The following is a 25,199-nucleotide window of genomic DNA, read 5'->3' as shown; positions in this document are numbered from 1 at the left end:
CCTAATTAACATCAGTAAGATGCAAGTCTTAATTTGTTAATTTTCCATTCATTTTAAAACCTAGAGCACAGCATATGTTCCGTCAAGCCATGCGTACACCGATCATTTGGTTCCATGTGGTTCCTGCTGCAAGAAAACAACAGTATATAAAGCTGTCACAAAGTGAAAAGAATGCTTACCATTCCAGTCGTTTTAGTCCTGATTCCCATTATCAAGACAGTAAAGGTATCGACCATTCTGGACTTCACACTTTACAAAAAATGCCCCAAGTGAGCAATCAAGCTGATGCGTTGGACTCTTATTCACAACTACCTCATAATGTGAATTCAGGAAAACCACCTTTGGGTCTGACATCAACACCACAGAAAGTTCATACCGCTTTGAACTCTGGCTATAATACCAAAAGGATAGGGAAGCGTCTTAAAATACAGTTAAGGAAAGGTAAGTTTATTATTTCTGTATTTACATTCATGGGACAGATACAAGTATAAATTGATGGAGATAACTTTAGGACCTAGAATTGCTCAACAGAGGAAAGTTGAAAAATGTCAACTTTCTAACTGTCCATAGCAAGAGAACCTCAAAGGAAGATTTGCTTTCAACTTGGGAAAGGCAGAAGAAATAGGCAATGAGTTAAAAAGATGTAAGAAGAGATTGCAACTTCCTCTGACTAATGATAATTAACTATTTAGAGTAGTTTCTACCTTGGCATATTAATAATGATTACTTACCAGTTCTACTGTGTTGGCTGACTGGAACATTTCTGCCAAGTTTGAGTGCCATTTCATACATTAACAAGACTTTTTTGCATAGTTGTTATAAAAGCATAATAAAGCTTTTATTATGCTTTAATTATGATATAATTAAAGATCATTGAATTCTATTTTCTGTTGAGAATCAGATTACTCTTTTCTAGTTCCTGAATGTTAAGCTCAACAAACTTGAATGATACAAAGTTGAGTTGATATACATTTGTATATGTATATGTGTGTGTATGCGCTTGCAAATGTATACACAAACACACACGCATGCATGCATTCATACACATTTTATATTGCTGTTGATTGTGTACAAAATTACTTAAATGTCATGAGTTTAAGATGATATCCTTGGGATTGGAGAAATATTATTCCTAACTGAATGAATAATCCTGTGGATACAATTATAAATTTGATCACTGTAGAGATTTACCAGTTTTTCAACTGTAATAGATAAGGAGAAAGTCAATTAAAACACTGCAGGGACATTGTGCAAGCTTCTGATTTTCAATAAATGAAATCCCATTCTTGTAATTTATATAATTGGAACAGAAATTGAAACTTAATAATGGACTAAACACATTTTACGTATCTTGAGAATACACGACTGAAGTACAAACAGCTGTGGAGTAGTTTAGGACTTCATTATCTTATTATATTAAATAATCCAGTCTTTGAAGATTGCAATAGTCAATTTAGAATCAGTTACTGAACTACTCTTAACTAAAATAAAAACATGCCATACTTGAAGAAACCACAGTGCTGGTGACCAATTTCTGGATATTGTTCTAATAGCTGATAGATATATTTAACCATCTTTTGTCACATATATGATTTGATATATTAATGCTTATGTCTACCATATATTAATGTACCAACAAAGGTCTGAGTTAGATTGGTGGAACCATGGAAAAGTGTTTGCAAACTAAACATCAGCTTGAGAGATACTCAGTACTTGCCTTTGTAACTTTTTAGATCCATTCAGTTAATTACTTTCTTTATTACATTGTCACAAAGTTTTGTTATAAGAGCCTAAAAATATCATTCGTGGTCAATTCTGATTTCAGTTAACTTAATTTTTACTAAACTTTAATCCACACAGTCTAACACAGAATCAATTACATGTAGCATTTAAATTAAAGAGCTGTAATGCCAATTTATATATTCCATTTAGCTCTGGTGAAGATTACCCCAATGGAAGTCTCTTCAAATTCTGTATTTGGTAACTGCTCATTCATCCATTCATTCCTTCTTTCATTCAATTTGTACACTGCCCAACTCTGAATGTTTCTGGGCTGTTGCAACTATACAACATATGGCTTGTGGGCTGCTTGCAACCTACCAAGAAGCCTAATGTGGTCCCCTGGCATTTTTAAAAAAGTCAATACATTCACCAGCATTGCTGCTTGCTAGCCATTGAACACGTGATTTACATTCAGGTATTTCTTTGGGGGCTACCGGGATTTTTCATTGATCAGTATGGCTTTTTTTCTCCTATACCTTGTACAGGTCTGATTTAGAACAAAACTGCAGTATTGTATATTATACAACATAGCAATCAGGATGTGTGATGCAAATAAATTCTTTCACTCTTTATAGCAACTGGGCCCCTTCCAACAGAGTTAAGGTTCACTCTGGGTAGAAATATGCCTTGTGCCATAATTCCCATTTGATTGTGTAGAAAAATGTACATGTGGTACCACAAATGAAGGATAACCTAGCTCAGTGATGGCGAACCATTTAGAGACCGAATGCCCAAATTGTAACCCCAAACCCACTTATGCATTGTCGGGTGCCAGGTGGGTGTGGCCCATTGGCTGGGCGTGGCTGCGGTGTAATGGCAGACTGGGTGGGACTAAAATGTTCAATCAATCAATTCCAACTTTGCAAGATTTTTTTTTTCCGCAAGAAGTTGAAATTGACTGATTGATTGAACCTTTTTTTTTTTTTTTTTTGCACACAGTGGTGGAGACCTAAAGCGAAAAGGTTTTATAAAACCCAGCTGAAGGCCTAGGACTGGGGCGACGGTGCGCGTGCCCACAGATAGAGCTCTGAGTGCCGCCTCTGACACCCGTGCCATAGGTTCACCACCACTGACCTAGCTTAAAATAGCCCCGAGCAAACACTTGATTGTCTTTGTTTTTAGTAAAGGATATCATAATACAACAGGCCTTAAGGAAGCCTAACATGCTATTTAATCTACTAGCAACATCATTAAGTTAAAATTTCCTTGTTTTTGTGTGTATGTATGTAGGACGGAGGGAGGGGGGAGAGAGAATTATCATATTTTTGTAATTCTTTCCATATTTAACCATTCAATTTCAAATTATGATATAAATGGAGAAGACTAAGAGAATATACTTAGTATACTGTACAAGAGTCTTCATTAAAGATCTATTTTTACAAGCTGTATAAGCTATATTGTTTAAAATGACAAAATGGGATACTCTTGCAGTAATTGTGCTTACTTCCATTATAATTTCTTAATATTTATTGCCATTTTGGCATTTTCAAATAACCTGATCTTTCATAGGAATTAGTTATTTAATAAAGTTAGAAGAGAAGGTCAGTAATATGCTTCTGTCAATGAAGAATGTTTGTTGGCTTTTTCTAAATGAAAATTGATATCTATTTATCTTTTGTTAAAGGTCGGGGCTTGAACGTCTAGCAGACAGATTTAGCAGTTATTGGTGATGTTCTAATATGACTAGGATTTTTCCGTTCTGCCAATCTTTGTAGCTCATATAATCTAAGGTCAATTCTTGCAGACACTTCCATGAGTGCAGCGCTTTTCTTATATACTACAGTGTTGAACCCTTAGATCTTAAAGCATCACACATGAAGTGGATTGAGACTGATATTAAAATGGCTCTGTGTCAATCATTTTGAGTGGCATTGTGAACATTGAATGTAACATAAAGCATAGTATGAAAGAGAAAAAGATATGGGGGATGGAGAAACATGGTGGACAATGCAAATGGGAGCAAAAAGTGTACTTTCGCCACGTTTGGTTCTTCAAAATTGCTAGAGTTTTTGGAAATGTATTTATATATTATTTATTTATTTCATTTTTTACATTTATTATAACCACCCACCCCAGCAGATTCGCTGCTTGAGTGCTTTTCTAATCATATCTCTGATGTTTGCATATTTAAAACTTAATATAATGTATCAAAGAACTTTTGAGAATTAGATTCACATCTCAGTCCCATCAAGGATTATCTTTATTACTCTTATCCCTTTTCCCATCAAGCACATGGCATTTTTCAAACTCCAGTGCTGGGCTTAGTAGTGAAAATAATGCTGTAGTATTTAAGCAGGGTGAAAATAGTTTATCTTTCCAGTTAAAGGACTATTTATGATTGCATTTCTAAAGGACATATCCTTTTATAGGCATTGTACAGAATGGCTCATATTCTCTCAACAATTCCAGCAAATACTTGTGTAATTATTTTGATTGCACATGCAGCTGCAGAACTTTCATTTTCAGATGACCAGTTCAAGTTTCTAACTGGTCATTTTCAGATACAATTATTGTGATTGCCTACATGCAATTCTAGATTGTGGATCACCAGTATAAAAGGATTTGAAAAGCACGGCATCTTAGTCTTGCAAATAATGTAATTAAACAAAACATTTACTTAGCCTTGATCCATGTGATATTGCAAAACTTCCCTGAATAATGGTTTGCATATAATGGACTTCTAATAAAACATAGTAAACAATATTATTTGTGTTTGATGAACAATTCACTAAAATCAGAATGGGATTGCACCTTATTGGGGAAAACAGCAAAGAATAAATAGGCCTGTAATCAGCTTGCCATCATTGCTCTATTTTTATGTCACATTCCTATACCTTTTCTTTTTGCTTCAAACATCATGGAACATTTATTTCTCAGTTGAAAAACTGCAACCTGGTATATGATAACAGAGAAATTAGATCCTTAATGTTTCTATATGGTCCCTATTGTAACAGAAAACTTTTGATTATCAAAACCTTCAAATACAGACAGTAGAGATCTCTAAAATTGTTGCGAATTATAATTTTTTAAATGCCAGAAAAGGGAAAATATTAAATGCATGATTGAAAAGCATTGATATATTTGATTTCTATGATAAGTCAATAAAATAAAATAAAGTAAAATTTAGTTTTAATGTTTTGATTCAATCCACTACTTTGTGGAAGGCAGTCTTCAGACTATCACTCAAAAGCAACTGAAGTTCTTGAACAAGACCATGTTGCATACATAGAAACACAGAAAAGGATCCAATAATCCATTGAGTTTGCCCTTTGAATTTTATTTGTTTTTGTTTTCTTTTTAATTTATTTTTTTTATTATTTTTTATTTAATTTTTTTATTTTTATCAGATAAACCTATGCTTATCCCAAGTATCTTCTGGAAATTGTTTCCAAGCTTCCACTTCTCTTTCTTTTAAGTAATACCTTCTAACATTACTTTTGAACTTCCTGTCTTTTCCATGGGTTCTTGATTTTTACTTAATATTGAAAATTCTGTCTTCTAGCACCTTATTCACATCCTTAATATATTTAAAAATTTCAATCATTGTTACTCCTTTTCTTTTGTCTTCTAAGCTATACATACTCACTTCTTCCAATCTCTCCTGATATGTTTATCCCTCAGACCTTAACCATTTCAGTTGCCTGACATTCAGCACTGTATACCCAAATACTGTAAGCTGACAGTTAGAAACTTGTGTCATAATGACTTATCTTCCCTTATACACACAAACAATCCCCAAATGTATTTGTGCTGCCTATGGCCCCATTAGAAATTGAGTAGTTTCTAATATGCTTACAGTCTGTTGTTTTGCTTAAACAGTATTACAAAATCTTCTCAGAATGTTATTTTCTTGAAGGAAAAATAATAGAAGATAATGTTCTCAATTGCTGTTTTACACTGAGTATTATTGTTGTTGCTGTTGTTCTTGTAAAGATGATAGGTCCCTGTATTATTGCTACTATTACAATTTTAAGCAAACTGGATAGTAAAAAAGGTGTTCATTGTGAAAACAGCAATAGCAGTTAGACTTAGATACCACTTCACAGTGCTTTATTGCTCTCTCTAACCAGTTTACAGAGTCAGCATATTGCCCCCTCTCCACCCCCCCCACACACAATGTGGGTCCTCATTTTACCTAAGGATGGAATGCTGATTCAACCTTGAGCTGCTCAGAATCAAACTCCTGCAGTGAGTTTGATTCTGAGCACTACTACATTTTAACCAATGAGCCACCACAACTCATTGATTCTAATACCAAATATGTTGCCCATTTCTGAGTCTAGTATTGCTTTTTCAAAAACAATTCTATACTTTTTATAACAATAATAAAAAAAATACAAAAATTCAGAGAGAAAAATAAAAAAAGAATAAAATATATACAGGAAAAAAAGAAAAATAAAAGAGTAAGAAAAAGAAATATTTAAAGGAGTGACTTCCAATCTTCTTCACAAATACAAAAAAACCCAATTCATCACCTCCTACAATGTTAGATGCAATCATCTTCTTTTTCCATAACCCATCCCTTATCCATACAACATTAGTCTTAAGATTAGGAAATATTCCATAAAGGGATCCCATGTTTTTACAAATATTTTTCATTCTAAACTTGATCAAACAAACCAACTGTGAAGCCTCTGTGGGCTGGACACTGATGGGAAGGGGGAGGGTACAAGGACTTCATTTTGTTTCTAACAATCATTCAGATACTATTTATGGTAGGATTTGATCTTCAATTTTTCTTTTTCCCATATGAAAGACTTTTGTAATCAACTTCTTTCGTAAGTTCAGTAAAACGTCCCTTTTGAGGTCAGTCTTTTGGCTTTTCATTTGTATTTCCACTTTGATTTCTCAGTCTTTTAATCGCCCCTTTTCTAAATTTTCAAGTATTTCTGCAAACTCTGTACTGGTCTGTAATGGAATGTCCTCCTACTCATTCTGACATAACCTCTTTTCATTAGTCAGTTTTGCAAATAAATAGATTATTGTGGGGTGTACCGACTATGTTCATACCTGTTACTTTTTCTCAAATATGAACATTACTTATGAATATTAAACAAGGGTGATTTCAGAGTTAATCATTCTCTATGCATTCTTCCATACCTTGTCTTATTCCAACAATAATTTTTATAATGCATTATTATTGTTATAATCTAATGTGAGTGGGCTTTTGCATATAAGCCAATTTAAAAATACTCTAAAAAAGCAAATAAATATTATAAATAAATTGAATTAGAATTAAACAAAATAATTGCTTGTATTTCACTCTGTCCAAAGGCAGATATTTTCCCTAAAAATTATCCATTGCTAAAGTACAAATGGTTTCAACTCCGAAAAGTTCAGTTTGGTTTTAAATGCTTAGTTCGTTCAATTCAGAATGCACTTTTTTAAAAGACTTTCCTCACTGACACATATTTTGAGAATTTTCACTCTGGGAATGCCTCAATATAAGTGTATTAATCAAATCTTTAAAGTAGAAAACTAATTAAAATTCCACTACTTCGATCCAGAATTATTTCTGTTCATAGCAAACTATAATGCGAGAAATGGAAGATATTAAGCAATCAATTCACGATTTAGGTGAGATCTCTATGAGGCCTCAGCACACAAAGTAAGAATAAAATTAATTAAACCCAAAGCTGCAAAGAACATTCATTGCAGAAAAGTGTCGCTTTTTATTGTTCACAAGCACTTAAGTCAAAAGAAGATGAAAACTTGGAAAGACCTCAGCTGGTTCCACATGGAGATTAAAGGAGATAATAGTCTCTTAATGACTGAATGCTGTACAAGTTTCCTTTCTGCATAAACTCAAGTGAAGAGAGAAAATGAAGGGAACTTTTAAAATGTACAATATATTTTTCAAAATGTCTGCTGGGCATGTGGACAGATGTTGCTATTACTCAGAACTGCTACATCTATCACCATCACTGTTTTCTAGTCCTTGTCTACTACACAGTGCCTGGTTAATTGGCCAGTCCTTGCCTATCCATCTGAATGTGGAAGTTCTACAGGATCTTAGTCCTGTTTTTCTCCACAACATTCTGTGAAATCTCCCATCTGGACCTAAGGAATTCTGGGAGTTGAAGTTCACAAGTCATAAAAGGGCCAAGTTTGAAGATCCCTGGTCTAGTCCATTCACTGTGCAGATATTCCTGTACACAATGCCACTTGCTTGGTTATACTGATCACCATAGACATAATCCTCAATTTATGACTATTCATTCAGGGGCTATTCCAAAATATGAATGGTGCTAAAAGAAAGGAGTTATGACTGCTGCCCAAAGTTACAGCCATTGCAATGCCTCTGTAGTCACATGATAAAAATTCAGGCACTTGGTAATGTGCCACCCTTACAACTATAGGGATTGTTGCAACTCTCCTCCCGCCTGGCCCACCAGGATGTGAAAAGCTTCTGTAGCCTTGAAAGTCTTGTTCTGCTTCCTGTTACTTCTCCCTCCTCCTTTCTGACTAGAAAGCTACCAAAGTTGATGTTTCTACTCTTCAGAAACATGTATTCATTAGCTTTCTATGTAGAAAGCCAGTATGCAAAGAGGAGAGTTAGAGAAAGGAAGCTTAGATTCTGAAGATTTGAGTTATCTTTCTCCATTCCTAGATGGAAGGGCAAGAAAAAGGAAGCTCAGATATTTTACTATCCAAACTTCATTTCTCCAGTCCACCACAGGAGTTACTTTCCATGGTCCCTTTTGGCATGGACTCTTTTTTTCTGTTTGTTTAACAAACACAACTAAGAGAGCTAGGACTGCGGTTATTGAGTGAAGTGATCATGTGGGCATCTCTGTTAACAAGTGCAATGACTTACCAAAGACCAAAACTTACAACTAAAATTCTGGACCCAGTTATGATCATAAGTCTAGGATTGCCTGTACACTTTTCCTGATTGCATTTTATAGCCTGCCACTACGAATTGGACTGAGGCTTCTCTGCACAGTTTGCACCTTGGATAGACCCCTGCTTCTAAGATCTGGTGCTTGATGTTTTTTCTTGGGCTGTTATGATCAGTTCTTCCTGTTGTTTTTTTTAAACTAGCCCTTTCTTGCTATATCCATTTGGAAATAATTACATTTGGAACACCATTTGGAAATATCATATAGTACAGCCTTATTTCGTGCTCTGATTAGGCAACTTCTGGTTTCTTCTATATGCTCACTATGTGCATATTCTTTTGAGACACTGAGCAGGTTTCAGGCCATATTTTAAATCTTGTTTTTTAAAAAAATTAATCAGGCTAAAACTAGACTTTCAGTGGGCTTGTGTAGATAAAACTGGGGAGCAGAATTTCCTGATGTCTTTCAGGAGTCACTTTTCCATGCAACTTGTGCAGGCCAAAAAAGAACAGTTGTTGACAGATAGCAAGCCTGTGTCCCCCAGGTAAAAGAGGAACATGAGTTTAACCATTTAAATTCATTACCTCTTTGTGGATCTGTGTAGCCCTTCTTTTGAGACACTGGAGGAAGATGGCTGGATTAAACAATGTGAAAGAAGGACAATTTTAATCAAACTGGATATACACAAACCCATAGCTACCTTAAGATTTTACACAAACTCATAGCTTCCTTAAGATTTTACACAATTTATAATCTGCTTTATAACGATGCGACATCTATTTCGAAGCCTGGAACTAAAATAGCAATTTATAAAATTCTGTGTAGAATGAGCCCCACTATTCTCAGTAGGTTAGTGATTATACAGAGCTCATAATTTAAATCCATTTCCATCTGGTTTTAGGTCTTGATACAGAATTGAAATAGCTTTTGTTATCCTGGTTAATTATCTTTACTGGGAGATTGCTACTGTATGATTCTCTTGGATTTCTTCCCAGCCTTTGAGATCATGGACCAGGAAATATTATTGGAATGACTCCATATAGTGGGGCTTAGAAGTTTGTGAACCTTTTTGAATTTTCAGTATTTCTGCATAAATAGGATCTAAAATGTGATCTATTCCCTTACACAAAAGTACTAAAGCTAGATCAAGAGAATCAAGAAAAGTACTAAAGCTAGATCAATTAAATAAATGAGGAATCTTACACTTGTTCATTTATTTACAGTATTGAAAAAAACAAAAATATATTAAGAATTGTTATTGAAACTGTCTGATATGGTTGTCAGACCTATATGCACACTGTGATACTGAAAAACCATATCAGACTGTATTTATTAAATATGATGAGCTATAGAAAGAAAATATGGATGCTTAGGTAGCTTTATGTAAATCCAAAATTTCTGATAATGCAGAGGCACAGAATAAGCTGACAATACTTTTAAATAATTTCTATAGGTACTGAAGGCCTAGGATTTAGCATCACTTCAAGAGATGTTCCTATTGGTGGCTCAGCTCCAATTTATGTGAAAAATATCCTTCCAAGAGGCGCAGCTATTCAAGATGGAAGATTAAAGGCTGGAGACCGACTCATTGAGGTGATGAAATGTCACAATGCTATTGGGAATTTTATAAGTCCTTTTGGCAAGCAACTTACTTTTATATGAGTTATGTAGCAATCCAATTAATTTTTTCCACTCATCTCCTCTGCCAGGTTTCTAGAGTATTGTCTTCTGATTTTCATATTTTCAGAATAACAATGTTAATAAACAGGAATATCTTAATTTGCTTTACAAAGAGCATCTGTCTCATTTAGAAAAGAGAGATTTTTTAATATATATATATATATATATATATATATATATATATATATATATATATATATATATATATAGGATGGATGCACCAGGCTTGATTCATAGAAAATAATTGGAAATATCAACCTTTTTGGTAAGATGTTGCTATATTTTTAATAGATTGTCATAAGGAATAATGAACTGCAACAATTTATTCGGGATAAGACATAAGGCTTTGTATCTCAGTTTAATTCCTATAGCAAATTATTTATTGAATAGGTGTAACAAAAGCTGAAGATATTTTAAAAAATAGAATCTGTTTCATTGCAACAATTTTGGGGAAAATTATTTTAGTAGCATAGAACAGTAGGAATTTATCTAGTCTTAATATTTGTACCATATCTGATAAGCATTTTTGTAATGACACAAATTATGTGTCTTGGATCAAACTCTCTAAGCTGTAGTTTTGGACCGATATCTGGAAAGATGAAATGATTTGATCTTTACAGTTCACTGGAAGAAAAAAAAATAGATTAACCTAACAAGGGACAAATAGTGGATGGTGATGAATTTGAGGAACAAATTTTATATATAAAGCATTATATATGTGTGGTCAGTATTTAAAAAAATGAATAGAGGTAATGGTCATAGTCTGTCAGAACAGAAACAGTTCTGGATAGATTTGACAAAGTTGTATGGGAGGATCTAATACTATATTATTATTGTGATGTTTATGATATGGCATTGCTATAAAATATGGCAACCACTTTTAATGCAGGAGGGTGCTAATTTCATGGATTCATTTCTTTTCTTAGCAGTACACACAGGAAGATATAGAAAACAAAGAGGAAAATATACAATAATGTTTATTCTTTCTACAATGAAAATCATCTAATGTTTAGTCTAATAGCTACCATTTGAAAGAGTATTGAGCACTTTAGAGAATTATACCTTAAAATATTAAGATAACAGGAGGCTTGTAGCAAATTGTTCCCAGGAATAAATTGTATCTCAGATTGGTTCCATCATTACTATTTATAGTTAAACATTGTATATTTCTTTTTAAAAAAATGAAATTAGACAGCATTCCAATTATTCTATGCCTCTGTAGACACTGTTTATATTTATACTGTAACAATAGGAAGAATTCTGTATTAGAATGAAGCAAAGTCCATGTACCTTCTCCATGCCCAAAGAATTTTATGGTCTAATTCCTTTATTCACTTTTGAAATAGGTTTTCCCCAAAAGCAATACATATTTTAAAATAAAATACGATCCTTATGAAGCACCATAAAATTATTAAAATCTGTATATAAATTCATTTTTTTAATCTGATATGAAACAATATATAACAAGGCATTGGTCAGGCAAACCTCCCTGAATAGAGTATTTCCTAGTCTGGAAGCTTGTTTCTCATATTATCATATCTCACATACATTAATGTTGAAAGTATTAATGAAAAAGTAGATTGATGTGGAAGCAGATGATAGCTTATGGATTAAAGAATTTTAAAGTCCATCATAAGTTTGTATTGTTTTCAGTAATGAATCTTGATCCACTTCTTTTATAAAGACTAGCTTGTCTCTTTATTAATTAACTGCATTTTGTAAAACACAACTCTTGAGTTGTTCATAATGACTTTAAAAAAACAGACACGGAAAAACAACAAACAAATCAGATACCTTATCCACCATTTGTACCCATAAATCCACACAATCCTAGGCTCCAAACATATCTATCCCAGTATTTAGGCACAAATATTTAACTTAAAAACCATTCTTAATGTGGTGGTGGTGAGGGCTGCTGTATCCAGATCAAAGGAGGTTCCACAGTATAGAGGCTACTATGAAAACTATTTTAAATTAATGATCTTTCTATACCTCTTCCTACCAGGATCTGCTAAACTATACTAATGAAAAATGTGGAATTCTTAGAATACTGAGAGCTGAAAGATTCCAGGTTAAAGTATCTCAGTTTAAATTGTGCCTTTTTGCTATTCTGAGTTCTACACATTCATTGCCTATGAAATCAATCACCCTGCACCAGAACTAACTAAATCTGTCAAGCTTCACACGATTCTCTGTAAGGAAATAAGAAACAGAAAGATTTGCATGTGGAGGTTTTGGAGATTCTCTTAATGATCTTGTTTTCCACTTGGAAAGGCATCTGGATTGTTCTTTGGGCATGCTGGTTTTGCAATAGTGGAGACCTTTTATGGTGGTTCATAAAGAGCCAGGTTCCAGTTTATAATAAAATCCAATAGCTTTTTTTGCTCATGCATTTAATTTCACTGAAATTTACTTAAGTATGTTTAAGTTTTCAGGCAATTTAGCAGTATTGCAACATATGAATGTATTATTTATGCTAATGGATTTCCTGTTCCAAGATAGAAGATGATGAGATGTTAACATTTCTATAAGGAGAGTTTTAAATAGCGGTGACTGTCATTGATTTAATATATTTAATATAGTTGATTTAATATATTTTCTTTTCTCTGGAGCTTAGTTCTTACTTGCTTACCTCAATATGACTTGATTTTACATGTATGTGGTCTGGTTTAGCCTATTAGTAAATTTTCAACAATAACAATGTCCTCATAAATGGTCCAGATAAGAGAATTGAAGGGGCACTCATCAGATTTGTGGATGATACTAAACTGTGTCTGTGGGTGGACAGGATTACTAACAACTTGGAAGATAAATTCAAGATTTAGAAGGATCTTGACAAGACTTGAACATTAGGCCCTATCCAACAAAAAAGATTTCAATGGTAAGAAAAGGCCATCTAGGCCAGAAAAACCAGATGCACAGATACACATAGGCAGTACCTGGCTCAACAGTTGTGCCCAGTGATCTAGATATTCTAGTGAAACACTGCTTAAATATGAATCAGCAGTGTGTTGCAGTTGCCAGAAAAGCCAATGCAGTCCTAAGATGCATCAAGCTTGTGAGAACAGATAATACAGCTCAGTACTGCACTGCTGAGGCCACATTTGGAATATTGTATTCAGTTCTGTTCATGATACAAAAAAGATGCTGAGACCCTAGAAAGAGTGCAGAGAAGAGCAACAAAGATAATAATCAGTTTGGAAACTAAGTCATAGGAAGAAACCTGTTTAGCCTAATAAAGAGAAGGCTTAGGGGAAACCTGATAGCAGTCTTCCAATACTTGAAGGGCTATCACAGGGAACAGTGGATTGATTTATTCTCCAAAGCTCCTGAGGGCAGGCCAACAAATAATGGGTGGAACTGATCAGAGAAAGATCCCACCTGGAAATAAGGAGGAATTTTCTGAGAGTGAGAATGATTAATAAGTGGAACAGCTTGCCTCCCAGAATTTGTCCAAGATGATACAGGACTCCCTGCCTTGGGTAGGAGATTGGACTATTGTTGGTGTTTTGAGTATATTAGGATTTTTGTTTTGTTTTTCATAGCAGTAATTCAAACTTTGTATTGTAATATTAATAATTGTCTACTTTCTTTTATCTATTGACAGATTTGGTAGCCTGGATTTATTTATTTTTTTCTAATTTCAAGAGTTGGCTTCAATCTAGCCCTTTCAAATTTATGTTTATTATAGTCTGTAGAGTCATATTTCTATAATAAAATTTCTGTTGCACCATTGAAGATTCTATTTTATAGCTGACATATATTCTTTAAAATAAAGATTTGTTGGAAAAAACATTGTGATTGACAAAGTCATTCTTTCTGATGCTGAAAAAAGTAATTTCTTATACATATAGGCCTAAGCAACTTTCCCCCCAATTTTTGTTGTAAATTTTTGTCATAGGTGCTAAGAAAGTTAAACTGTTAGTGTGCCCCCCCGACCCATTTCGTCTCGGAATCCTTCTTTGTCTGTTAAGATAGCTGATAATCTTACCTGTGGGCTATGGAGTATGACACACTCATGCTTAATCGTAATGTATTTAACTGTGACTTTTCCTGTATACTAGCCTTGGCTGGTCCTGTATACTAGCCTTGGCTGGGCCTGCACAAAACCAAACAGACTATATTACTTTTTAGTGTAATTGGGAAATCTGGTTATAATTTTGATGATATCTAGCAACCTTTGGTGATTTATTTATCACTGTGATGGGTAAATAGCTAATAACCTTATTATATAAAGAAAAGGAAATCGGCTCAAGGAGTAAACATGGATTGTGCTAGAAAGATCAGAAGAGAGCAAAAGCAATTACCTCTTTTTAATTAGCATTTTCTCTTTGTAGTTGAATGCTGAGCAGTCATAACCAAGGTAATAATGAAATCTACAGTTTGCTAAGTCAGCTGTGGAGTTTAAGTGTCTGAGTAACTGATCTGAGGGATAGCATGATCCATTTTTTAAACTTAAATAGAAACATTTCGAATTGGATTTATACACAAGTAAGGCATGTTTCAGCGTTAAACAATGATAAAGGATACTTGTTCTGTTCAAAGTTAACCTTCAGTACTAGCTAATCTATTATAACATCATTCTTTGCTATGGCTACTTTAAGATTTCCCCTCCCCCCTTTCTTTTAGGTAAATGGAGTGGATTTAACAGGAAAAACCCAAGAAGAAGTTGTTTCTCTCCTGAGAAGCACTAAAATGGGTGGATCGGTTAGCCTACTAATTTTTCGTCAAGAAGAAGCATTCCATCCTAGGGAATTGGTGAGTATTTTATTTTATTTTTGTTCATTTCATTTTAAAGTGATTGTGTTTATTTTAAAAAATGAATATCAGAAAATAATCTGACAACCTGCTGTTGTACATGTATAGGTAGAAATGGAACACACAGAAATCCCTTCTATTATGTTACCCATGGACGCTGTTTCTGAATTGTTTTTTCATATTAATATGTGAACCAATATTTTCAAATCATGGGTGACAGGAAATGCAAATTATAACGTGTTCATGGCCCTTGCTTTTATGCCTACAGACAATGGGATTGTTCTGTCTTTTGTACTCGCTTCTCTGTTGGAAATTTGTTGTTTGTCATACTGAATGAGCTTGCTTTTTTATTGCTCTGAGAGCATTAAAATTAATCCAGAATGGTGTGTAAGAATGCTGTGGTTTGGAATAGAGGAACTTGTGCAGGGACAAAAATGTTCTTTTTATTAAAATAATGATCCCCATGTGGTGCAGACTCCCCACAGTTCTTAATTTAGCAAAATGATTCAGATAATGCTTTTTGTATAATAAAACATTTCTATTTAGGCTACTGTTCCACAAATTAGATGTAAATGTTTCCCCAATAAGTATGCAAGATAGCTTTTTTTGTATCTGGATAAAGCACATATTAAATATATGAACTGTTTTATGGTGGATCATACATTAAGCAGTCTCATTTCTAAAATTTATATTAACTGACCAGGAATTCAAGTTTGTCCATATAAAGCAAAACATTTTTTCAGACTTCTCTGTAATATAAAATGAAAACTAGCTGCATAAATCTCTTCTTTTTTGTTTTAAATCCTGTAATATCAGCAGTATAAATTCTAGGAATTCTGGGAAAGGTAACTTTTTTATAGTAGCTGTTACTCACTTTAAGGATTTAAATGTTTAGGAAATTCGATTTCCTGGGACTTTTAATATGTGATGTTCCGTTATTGTAGTGCTCAAAGCTTTAGGAAAAGAGAAATTAGCAAATCCTTGCCCTACATTTTGAAGAGCCGCAGCCAACATTTTTAGTGTTAAAATACTATGTTAAAAGGAGCAAAGATGTGAGTAGAAAACAACTATCTAGGTTTCTGAATGCTATGTGTCAATCATGCTATTTGAGTTTCTTCTAAATAATAAAAGCTCTGATATGCAGAATATTTTTTTTTGGGCTTGCCCTGTAGATGGCCTATTATGATTCGATCTAAAAAAAAGGCTATTCTTAGGTAAAAGGAAAAAAAGTTCTCTTTTCACAGATGGGGAAAATTATTATTTGTATTCATATTTTGATGAGTTAGTCATTGAAACTATTATTAGATAAAAAAGGAATAGCAAAATAATGGTTATTAAGATGGATGAGTATTATATATGAGTCACAAATGTGACACAGGCAGCTTTACAAAATGAATGAATGAATGATTGAAAATATAAATAAAATATAATGTAGTACCCACTATCAATGATAGTATAAGTGTATGCCACATAAAATACTGTATCTACTACCAAATATATATTCCCAGATGGAGAAATTCATTCCAGATATGGTACTGACTATCATCTTGGCGGGCTTCATAAAAGGGCTGCACCAATTCATGGAAGTCACGGAGATAAACAAATATTAACCTTAATTGCAATGTAGCTACATTTGTAGACCAGATGCAAGAGAGACGAGTGGACTTTCTTGTGTAGTTGATTGGCCACTGCAAAAACAGCCTGCTGGACTAAATGGGCCAAAGTTCTAATCCAACAGGACTTGTGTTCTTATGCTTATGTTCAAGATCGTATTATGTTCTTCAGGAGATCAGCACATTGAAAAAATTACGTTTGATTACAAATTGTAGCAAACCTTCCATGTCTAAGCAATTAAAGCCATTTCTCTAATGGAAAGAGCATTTTCTTTTTTTAGGGCTAGGACAGGGGTCCCCAACCCCGATCTGTGGACCCATACCTGGCTGCAGCATGCCAGCAACTGGGCCATACAAAGAAGCAAAGCCTTTTCTGGATGCAGGCAGCACACAAAACCATGCCCCTTCCGGTCCACGGAAGAATCTTTCTCCACGTAACTGGTCCCTGGTGCCCAAAAGGTTGTGGACCTCTGGGCTAAGGTCTAGTAGGCCTTTCATAATTTTATGAAATGTATACACAAACACATAAATAGGTTGTAGAATAATTTGTAGATGGATTTAAAATTGAAAGTTTTCAGATTTATGCCAATAGAATATATATACAAGTGTACAGTATTATGTATAGCTTTGAATACAATTACTTAATTTGTAATATGATTATACCCATAAATACTAGGTTATCCTTACTGACAATTCAGAAGGACAGATGTTTTTCCAGATTTATAACTGTTTATGATGTGTAATAATATAAAAAATGCAATTAATATAAGATAGAAGCAAGTATAAGCATAACAGTTCATCTTTCAGAAACAATGTTGAAAACATTTTTTCTGCTGATAAAATAAGTCTTTTCATTATCCAAATTATCTCATCATTCATAGAAAACATATTATGGACAATAATATCAAATAAAATAGATATCTGTAGTATTTGTATTCAATTCCAGTATTGAAATCAATGAAAATGTTGATTTCTTTTGAAAGAAATCCATCTCTTTCTTACTCTGCAATAATTTTCATGTAGACTCAGACAGGTTATATTGTATGTATCAACCTGATTAAATCATGTATATCAAAAACCTTGAAAGAAGTCTTGTCAGTTTCAAATTGATTTGTTCTAAAATATTAAAACACGCGTTCAGAGAAACATTTGAGAATAGAACAGAACAGAATAACACAGTTGGAAGGGACCTTGGAGGTCTTCTAGTCCAACTCCCTACTCAGGCAGGACACCTTATATCATTTCAGACAAATAGTTGTCTCTTCTTAAAAACTTACAGTGTTGGAGCATTCACAACTTCTGGAGGCAAGTTGTTTCACTGATTAATTGTTCTAATTGTCAGGAAATTTCTCCTTAATTCTAGGTTGCTTCTCTCCTTGATTAGCTTCTCTCCTTTGCTTTTTGTCCTGCCTTCAGGTGCTTTGGAAAATGACCACTTCTTCTTTGTGGCAGCCCCTCAGATATTGGAACACTGCTACTATGTCATCCTTTTTTTCATTAAACTAGATATACCCAATTCCAGAAACCGTCTTCATATATTTTAGCCTCCAGTCCCCTAAATATCTAGGTTGCTCTTCTCTGCATTCTTCCTAGAACCACCAAAACTGGATGCAGTATTCCAAGTGTAGTCTTACCAAGGCATTATAAAATAATATTAACACTTTACGTGATCTTGATTCTCTCGCTCTGTTAATGTAGCCTAGGACTGTGTTGGTTTTTTGGCAGCTGCAGCACACTGCTGGCTCATATTTAAGTGAATGTCCACTAGGACTCCTATTAAGCCAACTTAATATACCAGTGATGGTGAACCTTTTAGAGACTGAGTGTCCAAACTGCAACCCAAAACACACTTATGCATCGTCAGGTGCCGGGTAGGTGTGGCCAATTGGGTGGGCGTGGCTGTGGTGGTAACGGCAGACTGGGTGGGACTAAAAAGTTCAATCAATTCCAACTTTGCAAGATTTTTTTTTCCCAAGAGAAATTGAAATTGATTGATTGATTGAACCTTTTTTTTTTTTTTTGCACACGGCAGTGGAGGCCTAAAGCGAAAAGGTTTTATAAAACCCAGCTGAAGGCCTAGGACTGGGGCGATGGCATGTGTGCCCACAGTGAGGGCTCTGAGTACCGCCTCTGACACCCGTGCCATAGGTTCGCCATCACTGACCTATACTATACCTGTGCATTTGTTTTTGTTTTTCTTGCCTAAATGTAGAAGCTTACTTTTTCTCCATTGAATTTCATTTTGTTAGATAGTTCCCAGTGTTCAAATCTGTCAAGATCCTTCTGTATCTTAAACCTGGAGTGTTGGCTATTCCTGCCAGCTTGTGCCTGCAAATTTGATGAGTTCCCCATCTACCCTTCATCTGAATCATTAATGAAGATATTGAAGAATACTGATCCTAAGACAGAGCCTTGGGGTACCTCACTGCATACTTCCCTCCATGTAGATGCAATTCCACTGAGGACTACATGTTGAGATGAAATACAGCCAGGAATTATGCACACATGGACACACACAAATACACTTTTAATTTATACTTATGTAATAATAACTAAAATTAGAAGAAGTAGATGTAGATTAAACATTTCAAATTCAGAACATGTTGAGGTTGAGGAACACTATTCTGAATCTGGAACAGTTGGTTCAAGCCCAAATTAGGGCATTTTGTCCAGACTGGATGTGTTTCAAGATGAAAACAATTATTTGAAGTTTGGAATTGGTGCTTTCACTTGAAATGAGGCTGTTTCTGCCTTGGGATACTTCCAGAATGAGACAGCCCTGTTCCTATCTTGAAGCAGGAAATATATAGTAATAGTAATAGTAGTAAGGTTGGAAGGTACCTTGGAGGTCATCTAGTCCAACCCCCTGCTCAGGCAGGAAACCCTACACCATTTCAGACAAATAGCTGTCCAGTCTCTTCTTAAAAACTTCCAGTGTTGGAGCATTTACTGCTTCTGGAGGCAGGCTGTTCCACTGATTAATTGTTCTCACTGTCAGGAAGTTTCTCCTTAGTTCTAGGTTGCTTCTCTCCTTGATTAGTTTCCACCCGTTGCTTCTTGTCCTGCCTTCAGGTGCTTTGGAAAATAGCTTAATTCCCTCTTCTTTATGGCAGCCCCTGAGCTATTGGAATACTGCTATCATGTCCCCCCTTGTCCTTCTCTTCGTTAAACTAGACATACCCAATTCTAGCAACCGTTCCTTATATGTTTAGCCTCCAGTCCCCTAATCATCTTTGTTGCTCTTCTCTGTACTCTTTCTAGAGTCTCAACATCTTTTTTACATCGTGGTGACCAAAACTGGATGCAGTATTCCAAGTGTGGCCTTACCAAGGCATTGAAGAGTGGTATTAATACTTCACGTGATCTTGATTCTATCCCTCTGTTAATGCAGCTGCTTTTGTAACTTTGAACAGTCAGAAAGCGAAGTGTTGTAAGTTGAGAACTACCTGTACACACATTTCCTGGGCAATAGCCTATGTCAGCAGTGAGTAACTATGGCAACAATATTACTACTATTGAGCATGGTGCCACCTATGCTGTACTTGGGCATTTGGTTTTGAGCTGAAGTCATTTTGAATGTAAAACATTTTTTAAAAAATACACTTTTAGTTTTGAAAGTAAAACTAACATCCCAGTTATATTCAAGAGCTAGCAAGGCCCATTTCAGATACAAGGCCTGTAGTGATCTGAGAGTCATTTTACCCCTTTGTTCTCATAATCTTATAGATTTTTTAGAAATTGGAGATGCTGAATCAATTAAGTTTGGGTTTGGTTTCTGTTCAGAAATATTACTTACTAAGAAAATTTTTGTTTGGCACTCTAGTGCTGAGAGTGTGAATGGTTTCTGTTTCGATGGGATTTTTCATGTTTTTCCCATCATGTCTATATATAAAATCAGTCTACTGTCCCAAGAGAATGACTGGATATAGTTTTCTTTTTTTAAAAAAGTCTTATTATAAAAGAATCTGCAACAAAGAAAGAATGAAGGAAGAATGGATAACATGTAACTCTGCTAGTTAAGGACTTGCACTGACTTCCAGGTATGATTTAAAATGCTATATAACTCAGGTATGGATATCTTTGATCTGCCTTCTCTAGATTGAGTCTTAACTGTCTGAAAACGTCTCAAGGACAATGCTTGTAAGGTTATCTCCACTTTGGGAATGCCCTCTATAGGGATACCTTATTCAAAGCTCTTTAATTATAGCCTTTCTATATAATAGGTTGCCTCAGGTATCTGGACCATTCCCTTCACTTTCGATTTCTCAAAAGCTGTGAAGACAGAAAAGTAAGAAGGGTCAAGTTGCTGATGCTGTGGAAGTTATTAAATATTGGCCATTGATTTGATAATGATAATCTGATACTTTTCAGCTGCATTACTTTTGAACTCTTCCCCCACCCCATTTGCCAACTGTAGAAATTGAAGTCCAATATCTGGGGAAAACCAGGTTAAGATAGTCTTTCAGATACAAAGATAATTCTAAGCATCAGGACTTAACTGAAGTGCAGTATACAGGTTAAATGCAGAGGAGGACTTGATCTGATGACCTCTTGAATGCCAAAACCTCATAACTACTGAATGGAAATATGAAATTTTGTCTTGAGCCCATATAGTTCAACGTACTTGTATTATTGACAAAATAACAAAAGATGTGAATATTTGAGTTCTCCCGCATGTAGAGGAATGTAGACTCCAAGGATGGGTTGATTTAGTCTTCTAGCCCAATCAGACCAAACAATCAAAGTTGCTACGCCTCTGCAGGGTCTGACCATGCCCCAGTTTCGTTTGGTCTCAGCCCTGAAGACACATGAGAATTTGGCTCCTAATTTAGATTGCCATTCGTGGTTTCTCTATCCTTTTTTTCCTTCTTTTGGGGGGGATTGGTTCAGCTCTGAGCTTAGTGCTGCACCATTTCTTCTCTCTTAATCAATTCCCTTCTCTGTGAGTTTTCCAGAGGCAGACAGCTGATCGTAGATTGCTGCCTCCTCATTACAATCCACCTCCCCCACCCCCTCCCAGGATCTTCGCTGTGAATGTGAAGCTTTAAACTACTAATTTTCAGCTGAAAACTGAAATCACGTTCTTAGGTTTATTACCAATTTGAACAACCTGCGGGCGCCATTTTGAGCCTCTAGAAGGCTCGATCGTCACACTACTCAAGTACTTCCTTGTTACTGTTGATTGTCAGCTGTAAATTACCCAAAAAAAACAGCAGGTGAACTGTTTGACTAAAAGAGCTTATTACCAGATTACTTGCAGGAGAGGATCTTCTCTCTCAGCTTGTTTCATCTCTCATCAGATCGTCCTGGCCGCCATTTTGGGCTCCGCCCGATCACACACATTAAATTGACTGCTTTGTCCTAATTACAGCCTTTTCAGTCACGAAGTAACTTACTTATTTGGTGATTCTCCCTAAGTGGGGGGGGGAATAGGAGTTCTAATTACATTCTTTAGATCTTCATTCAGCTGCTTAATAGGCACCATCTCAGGTTACCTAGTGGACATAGGGAAAATACCTTGAGTCTTTCACTCCATTTTATCTGGTAATATTCCAGACTGTGACTTACCAGTACCTTTTAAATATCCAGTGCCAACAGATTGGATGGCTGCTTGTCTTGCCTGTTTTCCGCTGTCTGCATAGTGGTCGGCACTTACTGTCCTAGCCGTCACTAAGTGAGACACGAGGGTCAAAAAAAGGTAAATAAATAAATAAATAAATAAATAAATTAAAATAAAACAGAATTAAATTAAACAAGATATATATCTATATTCATATATAGACTTATCTTTAATTGATACTTTTTCGGCCAAATTGTCTCTATTACAGTGGGCCTAAAAAATTGAATGGGGAGGACAGCCCCTGAGCGTAGCGCAGCTTATATCGTGTAGTGACTCCGTGTTTAACGTCGGGCCGGACCTCACAGACCCTCGTGCAGGCCTGTACCACCCAAGTGGGCCGTGGCCTTGCTTTCTCCTGCAGACCAAGGGCCGATCCAGGGATCTCCTGGTGAAAACCTGCCCTTTCTTCTCCTGCAGAACAGGACTGATCCAGGGATCTCCTGGTGAACACCTGTTGTTTATTTCCTATTGTTTATTTCAATATGGCGGATAACACCGTTTCACAGGCTCCAGTGGAAATATAAAATGCAAGCCATCCAGTCTGGATACCCCTGCAAAAGCCAAGGCCAAGTTCAAACTGACCTCTAAGGCCGATAACAAGCAAGCAGATAGCAGACATAGGGCGCTGGAGCGACAATTCTCCAAAGCCCAGCGGCAGACAGGAGAGACGCAGCTTATCCCCTCATTTCCTATTGCATCCACATCAGGGGAGCATCGACCTTCCCCTTTTACACAGGCTTGGTCTCCCGAGCAGACCCTGGACCAGGGTTCCTTGCTGGGATATGAACGGGACCATCTGTCCCTCTTTGATCGACAATTGAGATTACAGGTCCAAGATTCAATTCCAGCTGCTGAGCCAGGACCTTCCTCAGTGTCTTGTGGGTCTCAGGGGGAGGTTACTACAGTCATCCCTCCCCCAATCCCTTCAGCATCTTTCACGCTGACAGCGGTGGCTCTTCGGGGCCCCGAACATCCTTCATTTACTGTCCAGCTCCAAGCCATGATCTCACAGGCGTTGGCTCAGGCAATGGCGGCTTCATGGAGGGCCATTCCGGTCCAAGGACCGTCAACCCCCCCTACGCCCACGGAAACTAGGCATCTCAGGGAGTATGTGATCTCAGATCACGGTTCTCCATCTCAATCTGAAGGGAGCGAGATATCGGATTTTTCCGTTCAGATTCCGGAAGAAGGCATGTGGTCAGACGGGGAAGACATGCAGGTGGAGGCCACTCCTATGGTAGGGGTGTTTAATCCAAATTCCTTCTATCCTCTTTTGCAAAAGGCCTATATCACCGGAAAAATTGAACCCGTGAAACCACAGACGACCAATCAGGACTCTGGACAGAGTTCTGACCCACTGTTTCTGGAACCGGTCAAGAAGAACCTACATATACCTTGCCCCCCTATGTTTCTCAAATCCATTCAGGATCAGTGGGGATCTCCTGGAAGTTTCTCTGCTCTTGGGGGATTAGATCGTAAGCTGTTAGATACGGTTCCTTCCCTCAACGATGTCCTTGAAGTTCCGAGTATAGACAAGGCTCTCGCCCCCATACTGTTAGACACCAAAATCCCAGGAGATATGTCGAAGGCCCTTAAGGCTGAGGACAAGAAAGGACCCATCAGGCATCGGCTTGGGCTATAAGAGCCTCAACATCTAACTCCTTTTTCGCTAGAATTGCATTAATCTGGCTCAGGGAATTACAGGCCAGATTATCCCCAGACGAGGTAAGGGTTCACCAGGATGTCACTAAACTAAGGGCCGCACTGGAATACATTGTGGATGTGTCTCTGCAGTCGGCCAAATATTCAGCTCGGGCCATAGCTTCCAACGTGGCCGCACACCGGTTGTTCTGGCTAAAAAATTGGAAGGCCGATACCAGGCACAAATGGATAGTAGCTGCGGCACCATATCAAAAGGGTCGCCTTTTTGGAGAGGCTCTCACTCCTTACCTGACTGAAAACAAAGAAAAGTTGAAAGTACTAGCTCATGTTGTCAAAAAAACGGGCAGATGTTTTTCTCCATACAACCAGCGTCTGTCATTCAAGTCTGGCTCAGACCGAACTACATGGAGCGAGTATTGGCCCTTTCAAGCAGGGCCGGACCGCTCATCGGACCAGTCCAGCTACAGATACAAGCCGAAGCCACAATTCCAGGCTAAGCGGCCCTTTCGCGACAGAGGAGCTCATCCTTTCCGAAAGTCAAAGTGACTTGAGGCGGATTCTTCCCATTGGCGGAAGACTGGCACTATATTTCCACAAATGGGAAAGTACCACCACGGACAATTGGGTTCTAACCACTATCAGAGACGGACTGTCTCTGGAGTTCCTCACACTCCCCCCTCGGCGCTTCATCTCCTGCCCCCTATCCAGAAATCCCGTGAAACAAGGTCTCATGGAGGAGGCCATTTGTCATCTGTTCCAAGCCTAGAGGCAATAGAGCGGGTACCCCCAGATCAATGGGGACTGGGTTTCTACTCCATCCTGTTTGTGGTACCAAAACCCTCAGGAGGATGGAGGGCTCTAAATCGGTACCTAATTTACCAAAAATTCAAGATGCAAACTCTTCATTCTATTCTGGGCAGTATTCGGCCAGGGGATTTTCTTACATCCATAGATCTTTCAGAAGCTTACCTGCACGTTCCCATACATCCAAATCACAGGCGTTTCCTCAGATTCAGGTATTCCAACCAGCACTATCAGTACAGGGTCCTGCCATTCGGCCTATCATCTGCTCCAAGGGTTTTCACCAAAATCCTGGCGGTTCTCGCCGCACAGCTCAGGTTGATACCAGTCCGCGTTCAGTGCTACTTGGACGATATCCTAATCCAGTCATCCTCGGCACTGAACGCCTGTTCAGACGTGGCACTGACAATCAAGACACTCCAGGATCATGGATTTATGATC

The 25,199-nt window shown here is 36.7% G+C and overlaps 1 protein-coding gene across 7 annotated transcripts in view; it reads left to right on the top strand.

Annotated features, from left to right (window-relative positions):
• Positions 1-25,199, top strand: part of LOC120310748 (partitioning defective 3 homolog) — a 449,365-nt gene that overhangs the window by 135,636 nt on the left and 288,530 nt on the right. For all 7 annotated transcript variants that reach the window (XR_005557452.1, XR_005557451.1, XM_039349526.1 and 4 more), the window contains 3 exons: positions 65-441; positions 10,078-10,217; positions 14,934-15,062. Coding sequence is in view for 5 of the 7 variants with exons in the window: in XM_039349526.1 (XP_039205460.1) it covers positions 65-441; positions 10,078-10,217; positions 14,934-15,062 (646 nt within the window). In the remaining 2 variants the exon portion in view is untranslated. The remainder of the gene's footprint in view (positions 1-64; positions 442-10,077; positions 10,218-14,933; positions 15,063-25,199) is intronic.

This window comes from Crotalus tigris, unplaced genomic scaffold (assembly GCF_016545835.1).
Source record: "Crotalus tigris isolate CLP2741 ecotype Arizona unplaced genomic scaffold, ASM1654583v1 scf7180000018287.699579, whole genome shotgun sequence".
Lineage (NCBI taxonomy): Eukaryota > Metazoa > Chordata > Lepidosauria > Squamata > Viperidae > Crotalus > Crotalus tigris.
This window is presented reverse-complemented; position numbering and strand designations above follow the sequence as displayed.